The 15,987-nt window shown below is 36.0% G+C and overlaps 1 protein-coding gene across 1 annotated transcript; it reads right to left on the reverse strand.

Moving 5' to 3' along the window:
- Positions 1-160: 160 nt before the first annotated feature.
- LOC140155142 (glycosyltransferase 1 domain-containing protein 1-like) lies at positions 161-15,911 on the reverse strand. Its single transcript, XM_072177861.1, has 11 exons — positions 15,782-15,911; positions 14,344-14,459; positions 13,238-13,389; positions 12,588-12,693; positions 11,707-11,758; positions 9,283-9,319; positions 8,118-8,264; positions 7,079-7,172; positions 4,760-4,880; positions 2,455-2,553; positions 161-1,654 (listed from the first exon to the last, which is right to left on the reverse strand). Exons 2-11 carry the CDS (start codon positions 14,427-14,429, stop codon positions 1,499-1,501), a joined length of 1,050 nt encoding a protein of 349 aa, XP_072033962.1. The 5' UTR covers positions 14,430-14,459; positions 15,782-15,911; the 3' UTR covers positions 161-1,498.
- Between the last annotated feature and the right edge of the window lie 76 nt (positions 15,912-15,987).

Consider the following 15,987-nt stretch of genomic DNA (forward strand, 5'->3'; position numbering starts at 1 on the left):
GATTATCTTTTAATCATATCTTATCATAATTCAAACACAGTAATGATACACTACTACATTTGTCTCTTGTGTTTCCTGGAAGGAAACTTAATGTTTGCATTTTTATTGCTTCAAACAATCACACAGTCCCCCCCCCCCCCCACACACACACACCTACCCCTGCACACTAGAAAGGCTCTTTATAAAAACATATATATATTTACTGGTATAAACAACTTTAAAATTCTATAATCTATTTGCTGTCGTAGTGCACGTTAGAATATGACTGTTACTAGGTCAACTGGATCACGCTTTCTTTGTTACAAACCACTGATCGAAAAGATCACAACACAAAGCCTATGCCATATCAAAATTCGGACAGGTGTATGAGCCCAGGCTTGGAGCATTAACCAATGGTTATTAACATGCACTACGACAGCAAATATCAAATACTTGTTGCCATTGTCTGTGACAAAAGGTTGGAGCTATTTTTATTTGTATCTTATACACACTATCAAAATACTTGGTCAGTTGTGGATCAAAAGATGATAAAAAGTGTAGCATAACATTTATAAAAACCCATAATTAATTAGTTTCATCACATCAGAGCTAAGTTTAATACCATGCTAAACAATGTTACTTGACAGTAATTTTCACCAAAATTTTAACTTTCAAGTGTTTTCATAAAAAATTTCACTAAGAATCCTTCCTCCAAGGCACACCGTTGAATTGACCCTTTGTACGGTCATCTCAAAATGAGGTTCTACTCACAAAGTGTGTGTTGTGTGTGTGTACACCTATCAAACGAGTGCTCTAATTACCACGTACACTTTGCAAAATCCTTCTGGCGTGTTGCTGGAAAAACGTGAGAATAAAAAAGCACTTTTTGCGCATGCGTTTGCAGGGAGAACCTCGTTTTGGTAGCAAGATGGCAGATCTGTGAAAAAGGCGAATTGTGTTCAATACTATTAGTTATTAATGTATGCATCGATACTATAGAGTTACAGCACTAAAAAATATAGAAAAATACAGCACATGGTTTTTTATCAAAAAATATTATCCTGTTCTGCCAAACGAAACATAGCTATATCCTAAGCAATGAAATTCAAATTTTAATATTTGGTAAATCTTTGGAAATAAGGGCCAAAAAGGTATATTAAAATGTGTTGTTTATTGCCAGTTAGACCTAACTAAACTGAGGATTAGGATTTAACTGTATTTCATTTGGCAAAACAAGATAATATTTGTAATCCAAAGTAATAGTGCTGTATTTTTCTCATTTACAGAGTACTAAACAGAGTAGAGATTGGCTAATCAATGCAGTCTTTTGATTGAACCAGAGTTGGCACTAATACTGGACTGCAATTGGGGTCCAGGAACCCCAGTTTTCACCACTTGAACCCCAACATTGAACTTCTGCTATGTGTAGTAAAGATTATGTGGGCGATTTTCACCCTTCCCTCCCCTTTGCCCCAGTGACAAAGGCTAATGTTACCCCTGTTTTCAACATCTCTTTCGGTCATGTATTATTACTCAAGTCTTGGATGATTTGTAAGTAGCACAATTTTTCCTCATCTACTGAATGATGTTTGGCAACATACTTCTTGGCTTCACATGCAAGAGATGTTCTCAATGTTTGGTTGGAAAGAATTTCTTTTGCTTCAGCTATGAATTCCTGAAAATAAAACAAACAAACAAGCATCTTTATTAGCTGTGTATTATGGTTATGTTAAACTCTGTCTAATAAATTCATTACTTTTCACATTTTCTCACAAATATTTGAGCCAGTAGTTCAATTTTAAATAAAGGTGTGCTACCAGCTTTAATTAATTTGCATCACTTGACATCATAATGTGATTGTGAAAAAATATAAACATTTTAATTGGACCTCGTAATATCATTTGGGGCTGTGCCCCTCAGGATATTCCTTGTTTCCAAAAGCAAAATGTTCATATTTTTCACAATCACTTTTTCAATTCCATCTGCATCACATTTTCTTCTTTTAAATACCTCAAAACAACTGATGCGCAGTCGTTAACCTCTAATCATCACATACTTCATTCATCATGAAAAGTCAGAAAGGCCAAAAATAAGCATTTGTATAGGGGCATGGAATAAGCATTCCCAATTTCTTGACCCAAGGGCTAAAAGCAAAATTGTACAATTGATTTGTTGGGAGTGGCCTTTCTTTTCCTTGCCCGTTTTCCTCAATCCTGTTTCTTTTCTCTTTATATAGGCCAGCATGCTTATATAAGCTTTTAAGGCTTGGCTTAAGCATTTTACATGAGCCTGGTCCCATCAGAACCCAAGTGTGTGTCCGCCCGGACCAACCGGTTAAACAAACAAAGACTACAGCTGCTTAATCCCTTGAAACCATCCATTGCATTGATTTCAAAAGAAACAAGCCAAGAGGTCACCTTACTTAGATTTTAGAAGAAACATTATGTATTTTGATGTTGTTTGGCTAATACATACCTGTGGAGTTTGGTATAACAACCCTGTTATCCTGTGTTGTACAATGGCAGCATTACCCTCAATGTTACGTGCAATCACTGGAGTATTCAGATCCATTGCCTACATGCATAAAAACCAGTTAATAAAACTGTCAGTGTAACAAAAAACAAGTTAGGCTATATTAAAAAATCCTTTGTCTCAAAGCTCTTCAGCTTCTGAAAACCTAATGTAGAATGCGACTTTTTAAAAAAAAAATTAAATATAGAATTTTGATATAATTATATTTGTCAAGGTGACCGTTATGCATTTTAATACTGTGATATCCATATACAATGTGATGTACGACTGTTAAGATTCAAACATATGATTTTTTTGAACAGCTTGACTTCTGCGCTACAGACTGTCATGCCGGCTCAGTTTTATTCTGCATACAGCTCAGAATCTCAAAATAAAAAAATAAAAAACTTTGAGTTTTTCAGCTTTTAGTTGAAAGAACAAAAAAAGAAATTAAAATAACCCAATGCGCAGGATTTTACAAACAGGCACGGGGAGACATGCTATTTCCTGGCAGAAAAAAAAGGGATTCACTTTAGAATAGTGGTTACCACCCTGATCATAATCCTGACACTCACCCTGATCATAATCTGGACTGCTAATCCTAACTCTCATTCTAACCCTAAAATCTAACTGCGATCTCTAGGGGTGGCAACATTTATTCTGAAGTCTTGCCAAAGAAAGAAACCTTATCCTATATGTGAGTAAGAAAATTGATCTTTCTGGTAAATCCCATAGTACCTTGCGGTTAGACCCGAGATGTTGTTTAGTAAACATTGTTACTGGGCATTGCAAGTCAGTGTGCCCACCCAGTTAAAATGTTATTTCCCTCCCTGTTATAGACATGAAACCACTTTGGTTTATAGTATACGTACCTCCAATATTGTTACTGGGCATTGCAAGTCAGTGTGCCCACCCAGTTAAAATGTTATTTACCTCCCTGTTATAGACATGAAACCACTTTGGTTTATAGTATACGTACCTCCAATATTGTTACTGGGCATTGCAAGTCAGTGTGCCCACCCAGTTAAAATGTTATTTACCTCCCTGTTATAGACATGAAACCACTTTGGCTTATAGTATACGTACCTCCAATATTGTTACTGGGCATTGCAAGTCAGTGTGCCCACCCAGTTAAAATGTTATTTACCTCCCTGTTATAGACATGAAACCACTTTGGCTTATAGTATACGTACCTCCAATATTGTTACTGGGCATTGCAAGTCAGTGTGCCCACCCAGTTAAAATGTTATTTACCTCCCTGTTATAGACATGAAACCACTTTGGCTTATAGTATACGTACCTCCAATATTGTTACTGGGCATTGCAAGTCAGTGTGCCCACCCAGTTAAAATGTTATTTACCTCCCTGTTATAGACATGAAACCACTTTGGTTTATAGTATACGCATACCTCCAATATTGTTACTGGGCATTGCAAGTCAGTGTGCCCACCCAGTTAAAATGTTATTTACCTCCCTGTTATAGACATGAAACCACTTTGGTTTATAGTATACGCATACCTCCAATATTGTTACTGGGCATTGCAAGTCAGTGTGCCCACCCAGTTAAAATGTTATTTACCTCCCTGTTATAGACATGAAACCACTTTGGTTTATAGTATACGCATACCTCCAATATTGTTACTGGGCATTGCAAGTCAGTGTGCCCACCCAGTTAAAATGTTATTTACCTCCCTGTTATAGACATGAAACCACTTTGGTTTATAGTATACGTATCTCCAATATTGTTACTGGGCATTGCAAGTCAGTGTGCCCACCCAGTTAAAATGTTATTTACCTCCCTGTTATAGACATGAAACCACTTTGGTTTATAGTATACGTAGCCCCAATATTGTTACTGGGCATTGCAAGTCAGTGTGCCCACCCAGTTAAAATGTTATTTACCTCCCTGTTATAGACATGAAACCACTTTGGTTTATAGTATACGTACCTCCAATATTGTTACTGGGCATTGCAAGTCAGTGTGCCCACCCAGTTAAAATGTTATTTACCTCCCTGTTATAGACATGAAACCACTTTGGTTTATAGTATACGTACTTCCAATATTGTTACTGGGCATTGCAAGTCAGTGTGCCCACCCAGTTAAAATGTTATTTACCTCCCTGTTATAGACATGAAACCACTTTGGTTTATAGTATACGTACCTCCAATATTGTTACTGGGCATTGCAAGTCAGTGTGCCCACCCAGTTAAAATGTTATTTACCTCCCTGTTATAGACATGAAACCACTTTGGTTTATAGTATACGTACCTCCAATATTGCTGCACACATTCCTTCACTAAGGGATGAGTTGATGAGTGCAGTAGAATCACGTATTGCAGCATGTGCTTCATCTTGAGGTAAGCAGTCTATTAGTAATACACCAGATAAGCTGTGGGAACAGGAGGTACAACATTGTTACAATGCAATTAAGATGTTATGTGAAATTATTAAACTATGTACATCATACAGCAATAAAAGCCCTTGACTTAATATATAATCATGCTGCTGCCATCAAATATTCAAGAAAATATCATTAGAATTTCAGAATTCTGCCAAGAGGAGAGAGCAACAAATGAATGCATTATCAAGCACTTCAAGAGACGATGAGTGATTTACTATACTATGCAATCCATTCGCATTATTTTATGATACATCATATTTCTTTGAATCCCTTGAAAAACAAATCCGATTAACTCTAAAATGTAGTAGATTTGATATAAGAGTTACGATGAGCTTGGGACTCACAATGTATGGGTTTAGTCCTTACGATGGGTTGGGCTGAATGTTAGTGAAATGCACCTCAGAACACCCTCGAGTCAGTAAAATCAAATCAAATTTTGAGATTATCTCAAAAACTGCTAATTTTTGCAGTAATCTGTTATGCTAGTTGGATTCCTTGCATCATTTCCTTTCTGAAAATGTATACTTTTAAATATTTCTTATCATTACATTTACAGATACAATATAGAACAATATCAAAATTACTGACTCGAGGAAGGTATACAGATATAATATTCATCAAAATTATGATTTGCTCCTTTTTAGAACAAGAATTTAATGTGCTAGCTAAATGGTAAACATGAAAGCAATAGAGGTGACACAACATGTGACATTTAAGATGAAGGTGGGAAGTTATATACAGAATTCATAACCTCATTATATAATAAACGCGATGCGTGCGATCCAATCATATTTTATTATTTGTGAAAACGCGAACGCAAATCGAGGTCATTAATATCTCACAATTGACCGCAAAATGCGTAATTGTTCCAATGTCGCACACAATTGACTTCTGCGTGCGCCGTATTGTGCGTCCAACGAACTGCTTGGCGCTGGCTGTCAGATTTGGATTGCGTGCTACCATATTTGCACAGATTCTGATACGCACTTTTGTTATTGGTCGTTTTGTTTTAGCCTGATCGATTTTGGGAAAGGGAAGATGTAAAATTGTTTATTTTTACAAACTTTTGAGGAAAATTTTGTGTTATTTTGTAAAGTTAAAAGATCAAAGTGACGGTTATGAATGAGGTTAATAACTAATGCGCATCGGTAATATGGTAGGGCATTGTGAAAATCTAAACATTTTGCTTTGGACCTCGGGATATTCCTCGGTTCCAAAGGCAAAATGTTTAGATTTTTCACAATGCCCTCCAAATAACCGATGCGCAGTTATTAACCTCTAAATAATGCATGGTTAACATATAAATGCAAGCAGCTGATGATGGGTCTTGTTGTTAACACTTACAGAATCAGATACTTGTCATGTTTTTATATAAAAGAAGTATGAATTGAATACCTGAGTGGAAGAAGGGCCCAACTCCATCAAAACTGTTTTTGAGATATTAAGAAAAAACTGAATATTTGGAAAAGTTTTATAGACAGAATGTTTTCATCTTCAGGGGACCTTTAATACATGAACATACAATATTACATATATACGAATGATGCTTCCATGGCAACGGTACAGGTCTTAATACAAGCTGGAGTTCGGCCCTTCTTCCACCAATATACTGCAAGTTCCAGTTATGTGAGCAAATGTGTTATAAATAGCTACAGAAATTTGACAATTATCCATTAATTGCACAAGTAGAAGCATGTAATATGTTAGCAAGAAAGTTTATGGTAGTAAAAAGCAGATTTCATGGATGAACAAAATGTCCTCTTTGTGGAAGAAGGGAGTTGGGCCTTTCTTCCATAAAAACCATGATTAAGTGTATGTGGAAGACTATATAGAGAGTGGATTTTAGCTCATCATTTACACATAAGGAAGAACAGTCTGCTGGCAATAAAATGCTGGGTCTAACTCATTTTTGTAAAAAATTGGAGTTGGGCCCTTCTTCCACTCAGGTATTCAATTATTACACACGGGGACCAAAAATGGGTACCTCAGCTTTCATCAACAAAGGCCTGTTATCAAATGATAATCTTAAAACTTGAGCTTTATAAATGGGTGTGTACTCATTGTTGTCATTATATATGCATGATGTGCAGAATATAAAGAAGCACAACTCGTGTTTTGCATGCATGGTCCAATCTAACCTCACTGGTCTATTGCTTTATGTGAATGAAGACAAGTAATGTACCCACCTGTCTATAGCCTCTTTACACTCTAGAGTAAATTCTTCATTCAGAGAAGGCCCAACTATGACAAACCACACTGTCTCATTCTTATGATGCCATGCTAAATAAGGAATTGACATGAGAACCGGGCATGAGAATTACTATAGAGTATAGAATACCACCTGCATCTGCAAGAGGAAGCCTTGCCAGAGCAGTGCTTCTGGGTGACCCAAACCTGCATGGTTATCAATAAAAGTATGAAAATGTTATCTCTGAATTTGACTGGTGCTAATTGATATTTTAATGTTATTGCAACAATTAGCACCTGCCAAATTCAGAGATAACCTTAACTTGATACTTAGGCAGGTTTAGTTCACCCCAGAAGAGCTGCTCTGGCGGGCTTCCTCTTTTAATCCTTACCCTTACTGCAAACCCTAAATACTAATCCCAACCTTAACCCTAAACTCTGACCCTAGAACAGAGTGTGCAATGGGCATTCTTAATTTCTTTCATTGTGCCTTGAAATGGATCAAACCCATGAAAGATATTCAAAACAAAAATGTTACTATAACCACAGAGCTTGGTCATGTTCAAATGTATTTAATTTTTCTGTTGTTTTCAAATTCAAAATATCTGCCTTTGGCCTGATGAATCAGATCATTAAAATATGAGTTTCACTGCATTAGAGATTCCATTTGAAATACCAAAATTAAGAAGATGCACTCAAAAGCTATTGAATGAACCTAGTCATACACTGATGGATCTCAAATGAGTCGATTGCAGACTGAAGATGGGCATGTTGGACTATATTCATGAGGTTTGTTCATCAAAGTAAAAAATGTGACAGGCTAACAAGAGTGTAATGCACCAACTACACACATGACTGAATAAATTGAAGAAGATGCAAGAAGATGATGTATGAAGATGGAAACAGTGTTGAAGAAGAAGATGAAGATACAGATAAAGAAATGATGACAATTATGATGATGACAATTATGCAGTCTACATTGATTGATATACTGCACTGTTCTCTACACATAAATCAAATTATTACAACCTGCCTCACCTGAAAAATATTTGACTAAGAACAATGGATCCTTAACTGGGCGAATACCTGCTACCAGCAGAAATATGTGGCTTCCTAGAGGAACTCCATAATGTGTATTCAGGTGCTGGTGAAAACAGAATGTCTTGGATGGGCTGGTTATGATACCTGGGAAAATGTAACAATCACATTCAGAAATGAGATACATCAAAGAATGACTTTACATTAAGGGCTCTAGTAACAACATTTGCACAGTATTTTTGGGGGGGACATGAGCACATCAGACATATCAAACTGTATTCTGAATATGAGGAATATCCTTCTGATATCAAATAATTGATGTTTTAAAATTCGTGATATAATGCAAATTTTATGGCAAATTATTCTTCGTATTCAGAATCGATATGTCTGATGTGCTCTCATGTAACACTAAAAAACTGCAAACGTTCATACCAGAGCCCTTAATAATGGTAAACATTGCTGTGTTACCTGCCATGACCCACCCAGGGGCAAAAGAGGCAGGTTTCCATCCTGTCTTTGAAATACTGAGACAAAATTGAGCAAATTTCGCAATATCTTCTTTTAACCCTATTGTAGCATAAAAAAACTATAAAAAATTACTCTTCCTGGACACACTTGGGAGTAGGACAGTGTTACAACTTTGCAATTTTGCCTTGTATGCCAATGCAAGCCACATTGTTAGATGGCAAATTTTAGCATCCAACCACTTTCAATTATTTTTGCTCCCCATTATCCCCCCGAAAAAAAATCTGATACTGTCACTGAGTATGATAGTATCACCTTTAACATGGATGATGTAATAACAGGGGAGGTGGTTAAACTACACCAATCAATGAACAAGTTTTCTTAAGGGGCTATCATTTTCTTCAGAAGGGGAGTCCCAAATATACTCATCTCATAAATTTTTGGAAAGAAAAATAGAAGGGTCATAAAATTTAAAATGTAGGGAGTCACAAGATGACCACATATTACATATAGTGTGTTTCTTTTATTCAAAAAGACTGATTTCAATACAATTTTAGCTTGTTTAGAGGGTAAGGTGTATCGGTGGTGGGGGGTTATAAAATTTTTGTTGCCGAAATAGGGGGTCGTAATTTTATTGACGCCAACTTTTTGTAAATTTGGGACCCCCTTCTGAAGAAAATGATAGCCCCCTCCTAATTACCTTGTGGTTGCTGGATTATTCTATCACATATATCAGGCTGCAGACAAAAATATATAACAGTGTAAGTAACATTTGACATGGACACTTTCTCATGTTTTTAGATTAACTATGCTAACATCTATGCGTCCCACCCATAAGGCACCGTGTTTAATTTGGTCCTATAGCACTATCGTGTCCCTTTAGGTACCGATGACTCTGCGTTTTTCATAATCATGTGTGGTAATAAATTGCATCAATCATAATAATTAACATTTGCATAGTGATATCGTTTTTCATTTAAATAAAAAATGAAAGCATCATGCAGATGTTCAGGGTATGACAGGAAGAGCCATCGCAGCCTAACAGCAGTATCGGGGCACCAATAGCGCTATAGGACCAAATTAGACACTGTACCTAAGCTACAATCATAGAATTTAGTCTTGGGACAGTTTAGGACCATGCACTAGAATTGATCCCCCTTCCCCCGTAACAATATTGATTGGTGGGGGAAGGGGAGGGATATGGCTTACAGGAGGGTTGAGGCTACACGTAGAAGAGTGCACACCAGTAAATACAAGTCTCCTACACCCTGGGAGCAAAACATCAGTGTTTCAAACGAGGAAACGTGCAATACGACTAAATTAAATACATTAGAAAAGGCTTAAAACCCAACTATTAGGCCCTGATTCATATTTAATCCTCATTTAGGCCTGGGAAATAGATTATCTGTGAAAAATGAGCAGGATCTGACTTTTTATTACAATTTGGCTAAACTTTCAAAATGTGTTACATTTCAGAAACACCAAGCTATTCGTGAGGTGGTGTATGCTGTATGGGCTATAGGGTGATCTAGTCGGCATTTTTCTGGAAAAAAATGCTGGCCTCCGTATATAATGTCTACAATAGATGACTTCATCTGACCTTTGACTTGCAGAAAGGGTAAGTTTTGAAGAACTGAGTCGCTCTGGTGTCAAGAAAATGATGTTTTCCTGGACCCTGTTTGTACAGAAAGTCAATGGGAGCTATTTACTGGTGTGCACCCAGAACATTACTTGAAAAACATCCATCAAAATTTACGTGACTGGGGATGAAAACAATGAGTGCAATCGACCACATGTCCCAACACAATAATTCTATGATTGTAGCTGCTATATTTGCTTGCAAAGATATCAGCTTTCATAATGACATTCTTATGCAGTTTTACTCCTTACTTTTGCCTGTATCTCAATTTACAAAGTCAACTTTTAGCCTATACTAGAAATTTCAATTGAATGAATTGTACATATCGCGTATTTCAAAATATGATGCGAACGCAGGACTTGGATACAATAATTAAAATACTAACCAATCACGAGTGAGTTGGCATGGTTGGATTCCGGATTGGATTCACTTCCTCGTGACAGAGCATGTGTTCGTAAAAAAATATGGGGTCTTTGGGTGCCCCCCCGGGCTATGTCAGGCTGTGTTCAATCAATTGAAATTTCTAGTATAATTTGATCAGCTTGTCTGCCTAATTTGGCATATGTACAAGTCGTATGCCTCTTTCAACTTTCAAATATGTGACCTGCTCTGACAAAACCAGGAACAAGTCAAATTTTTGACATTTCACAAGTACTAGACAATAAGCTTTAAAATGATAAAAAAAATTATATAAATAGCATCAATACTTTTCAAGATATGGATACTTTTGTAAATGATACCTTGATACTTTTGCCAAATAGCTATTCTGAGTAATAGACCAATATTATTGGTTTCCTGCCTTACACAGGATTGAATAGGGATTATCATAGTTCAACTGTCAATTGATTAAATAAACCTATATTTAATTAGTACTTTCAAGATTTGAATGTCAACTTAGTCCCACAGTCAAATACCATGAAATTAAGAATTCCAAAATTTGATTTTTGTTATGGGAATGTCATCTTTAAAGTCCTATAACTCAAAACCATATCTGGCGACTTGTTCTGGGTTTTGTTGGAGCTGGACACATATACCAAAATCTTACTTTTAGTTTGGTCCTGCACAATTACAAAGCAGGTCTGAAATTCAAATTCCTACTCTACTGATTCAATCCCAGGATTCAATGCTACAACTTTTCAGCAGCATTGTTTTGATAAGAGATGATATCTTACCCTTCCCAGAATCCTTTGCAACATGTTACATCACCTCATTTCATCAAATGACACTTCCATTACATCTGTACATATTCCCTTTCTTTTCATTTTGAGAATAGACTGGCTAACACAGGTCGATAGGCAAGAAATAAACACATTTTGCAAGATCTAAACGTGCTCTGTTCTTGGAGGTAGATTTAGTCACTGTCAACCCATGTTACACTAGATAGCAAATCAGTACAGAAAATTGAAAATTGAAAAAATGCATTATGTGTTTTGATGTCTTGTCTGATTATAAAAGTCTTCTACCTGTTGTCTTATTTATACATACCCACAGTTCTTTGGCTTTTAGCATCATAGGCCTGCTGAATGCAATGACAAATCTGTAAAACAAAGTCAAAGGTAGAAGCTTCAGTTATTCATCAATATAGCTTTACAAGTTATTTCATGTCCATTTCTTCATCTGCTAAAACGGAAGTAATATATAAGTAAACAATATTTGATGTTCATATTTACATAACATTTTCAAAAAACAAAATCTACAGCAGATTTTTGGCACATTGACTGCTCTAATTAACCTGTGGTATATAATAATAAAATATATACCTTTGGACCATCACCCAACAGAGTCACTGAGGTGTACACCCCTGCATATACAAGAAATAGATCCACATATCTTTGGGACTAACTGCTACTTGTGTGCATAACAATAACATAATATTGAGAAAAGTGAATGTTAAAAGTTCTCACAACTTGCATTGTGGGGGATGGTGACCTGCGAACAGCATCCACTGGTTTTGGTTTGGTGATAATCACATAATAGCTTCAATGTGAATGGCACAATGTCGATTGTACCAAAGGAGCAACATATAGTTTGATCAGCTCATAATCGGTGAGAATTTTTAGGCTTTTACCACTACGCCAAAAAGTAGACCCACGTTAAGAGTGACATAGTTGACCTGCCTGGTCTATATTCTGTGTGTTTAAGAAAGTAGACAAAGTATAGGACTTTATTAAATGATTTATGATGCTTCTGGTGAGAGATGTCCCAAGACAATTCAGGAAATAAAATATATTGATATTAATCTGTGATGTTAAGGCCCACCGATTACAAGCTGATCAAACTATAGGCATATTATTTTGACAAATTAATTGTAACCTATCCTACAGTGTAAGATTTCACTCATAACAGTTTCCATAGGTTTTCCTTACCTTGCTTTTTGTAAAGCAGCTGTCATCACCTCCATCTTATGTTTATTCTGATGATGTTCATTTACATCAGTGCCTCCAAAAATGACAGCATATGGTTTGCAACAACCTGCAGGAAAGAAGACAGATACTTGTATAATGATACTCACTGTTTAAGGTATTTATTTTTTCAAGACAGATGGAAAGACTGGCAGCTGGAAATGGCAGATCTATTAAAGGCGGTCATTTTTCATATTTGGTGTTCTATTTTATATTCTTCTTCTTCAGCCTATTTCACTCTACTGCTGGGCTAGCTCTTCAACAATGTTTCACCTCACTCTATCTTGAGCTACTCCATTTAAATCCACACTACCCCTGCGGAAGTCTGCCACATAGGGAGTGTCAATTTTGAATAGAATACACAATTGGGTAACTTTTATTTGAAATACTTACTCCAGTTGTGGAAGATATAGGTAAATCCATAATACAGGGGGAGTATGAGTTTCAAAATTATTAACCCTGACCAATTTTATTACATTTGAAAAACATACTCCTCCATTTTAAATGGAACAGCCCATTGAGAAAATGGATAAAAAGCAGGCAGAAGGAAAAATCACCATACCTAATTCAGGAAAAGTGATAGCTGATTATTAATGAAATTATGCGACACCCACCTGGCAACAAATGTCCACTTCTGTATGCATGTATAGCGAGCACACAGTTTGCTTGTAATGTCCCTATATAACCATTCAATTCCTCCACACTGGTAATATCGTGGCAACTCAGCAGCTCACATGTCACATCTGTGTTACATTCCAGTATATCGCTGATGAAATAAAATGCAAATTTTACATTCATAAAATGAATATTCATACATAAGCAGCTCACAAGTCCAATTCCATTAACTCTTTGATTACAAAAATAATGTTCAAATAAAATATTCATATTCAAACAATGAATATTCATACATGGTTTAGTAACTCAGCAGCTAACATATAACATTATTGTCTGTGATTTAAACAAAAAATTAGCTTAGCTTTTTAACATTCAATTAGTAAGTTTTTACCAGGTTTGCTGTCAGACAAGTAAACAACTGTCAAGCTTTTGTCAGGAGTAGCTCTGACTTCTTCAGGACAAAGTACTGAATAATGAGATATACAGGCCTCTTGCCTACTGATGGCTCTGAAAAGAGCTGTTCACTGAAACCCCTTGTGAACAGTGAACAAGCAGACCTCACCTATCTGCAAATGTAGAAGTTTTTGGTGGTTCTGAAAAGAGCTGTTCACTGAATCCTAACATGCATATTTATTAAAACATTGTTGATGACAGTGAAAAGAACAAGTTTTAATAAACTTACAGTTATATCTTGGTATAGATTATTCATCCAGTAGTTCAAGACATTATTTTGTAAATTAAATCTGATACTGGAACTAAAATTTACAACTCACTTTGCTACGTTGCGTCCAATAACTTCGGACAACATCATCAATCTGATGAAGTCTGAACTTATCGGACGCAACATAGCAAACTAGCAAAGTGAGTTGCAAATTTTAGTTCAAGTATTAGATTTAATTTACAAAATAAAACTTACAGTTAATTTCCTAATCAGATGTACCAATGCTAAATGGTTAGTCTCTTTATAATCATTTGCATTACTTTATTTGCTAGCATCATTTTCTAGCATAATCATGTTCGTTCTGCTAATCAGGTTTCAAGTCACATCTTAAAGATTCAAAATTTTAAGACCTTATTTCAAAATAAGATGATATCAGAATCTCACCGTATTCTATGTGCTGATGATGCATTGCCAGTGTGCGATCGTAATGGAGCAATCAGGATAACCTTCATTGTATTGCTTGCATGCATGTAGCAGAGGATTCAGCACATATTGACTCACTGAAAACATGGAAAAAGATTGTATTTTTTTTAAACAAAATGCATGGAAAATTGTACAAACATCATAAATTAATGATCCCAGCATTTGGGTCTTCCAACTCTCGGAATCCGTTAAAAACTACAAAAATTACTTTACAAAATGTAAAAAACATTTTACATAAAGCATACATTATCTCTCACAGCCTAAAACACATCATATAAAATTGCGCAACCACTTGCCAAAAAGTTGCAGGAAATTCATATGAATGTTGAATCTCCTTCCCACATTTAATCTAGCCCTGTTCTAAGTCAAAACTTTCACAGCTCTTGAGAAACTTTGTATGATATTTAAGGCTTGTAGTAATCTGTTTTCCAGCAATGTCAATTAAATAATTAAAAAACACTTCATTTCAATCATTTATCAATATTATACCAACACACATGAACTTTCCAGGACAAAAGATCCTGTATATCATACATGTTCTGGTGGTCAGAGTGTTGTCGTAATTTAAATGACTCCTCAACCTCCCTTGTGGCGATAGGAAATAGCATTTGGGAAACTGTTCAAACTGTGATCTGGTAAACCAAAAAACTTTTTTGTTACATGCAAACGCTGATGTTGCAACCAAAACGACTGGCAAAACCCTTAAAAGAAAATACAATTCTACTTCTTATAATAATCAGTTGCAAGATTCCTAGTTTTATGCGTTATATCCATTGCATATACTTGATTACAATGCCGCGTGTGACGTCAAGCGTGTGCATAGGACCTTGTGAAAAATAATACACAATGACATGGACGGTTAGCAGTAGACTGCGGAACTCAGTCCACAATGATAGTCAGTCACTTATCTTTTGGTCGTTATATGACTATCATTTGAGGACTGAGTTCTTACCATACATCTTCCGAGGTGCAGTTTCAGACAATAGCTTGGGATTATTGGGGAGAGGTTATCTTTTGAATTCTTTCATGACCACTGAAGCATAGTCAAGCCTGTCAAGGACACTCGGCGTGAATTGAAAGACCATGTCACTTGCCACAAAAAGAATGTCAAAGGTCACCCGACACCAATTTGGTGTACTTCCGCGCCTCGGAAAATGATATTTAAGGTTTAGGACTAGGTTAGCAGTACGCTTAAATTGTTAAAGGAATTCTGCAAAAAATTACACTATGGAAATGTAGTACAATATCTTTCTTAATAATTTATTAATAATAGGCCTAGATGCAGTAATGCACTTTGATTCATGAATTTTAACTTATAAGCTTACAAGTTACAATTACATGCTCAAGATTCATGCTCATGTCATGACACAGACAAGCTCTGTATATATTTACTACTTACTTTAATCATTTATCTGGTAATGTATATTTTAGAATCAGGGATTTAGCACATTTTAGACTCATTTAACACTGGCACTGCTGATTTTCCTTCTGTTGGCTGACATATTTGTTTACTGGCAAAGCTGGCACGACAGGTGGCGACATTGCAGTCAATCAATCAAGGCTAATATTTAGACTCTTACCAATCTTTTACACTCGGCTTATATA

The sequence above is a fragment of the Amphiura filiformis genome, chromosome 6 (assembly GCF_039555335.1).
Source record: "Amphiura filiformis chromosome 6, Afil_fr2py, whole genome shotgun sequence".
Taxonomy (NCBI): domain Eukaryota; kingdom Metazoa; phylum Echinodermata; class Ophiuroidea; order Amphilepidida; family Amphiuridae; genus Amphiura; species Amphiura filiformis.

Excerpts from the sequence above, each read along its gene's own strand:
- LOC140155142 (XM_072177861.1), bottom strand. The coding sequence starts at position 14,429 with ATGCATGCAAGCAATACAATGAAGGTTATCCTGATTGCTCCATTACGA. Across the intron at positions 13,390-14,343 it reads TCATCAGCACATAGAATACG|CGATATACTGGAATGTAACA; the intron begins GTGAGATTCTGA and ends TTATTTCATCAG. Across the intron at positions 8,265-9,282 it reads AATAATCCAGCAACCACAAG|GTATCATAACCAGCCCATCC; the intron begins GTAATTAGGAGG and ends ACATTTTCCCAG.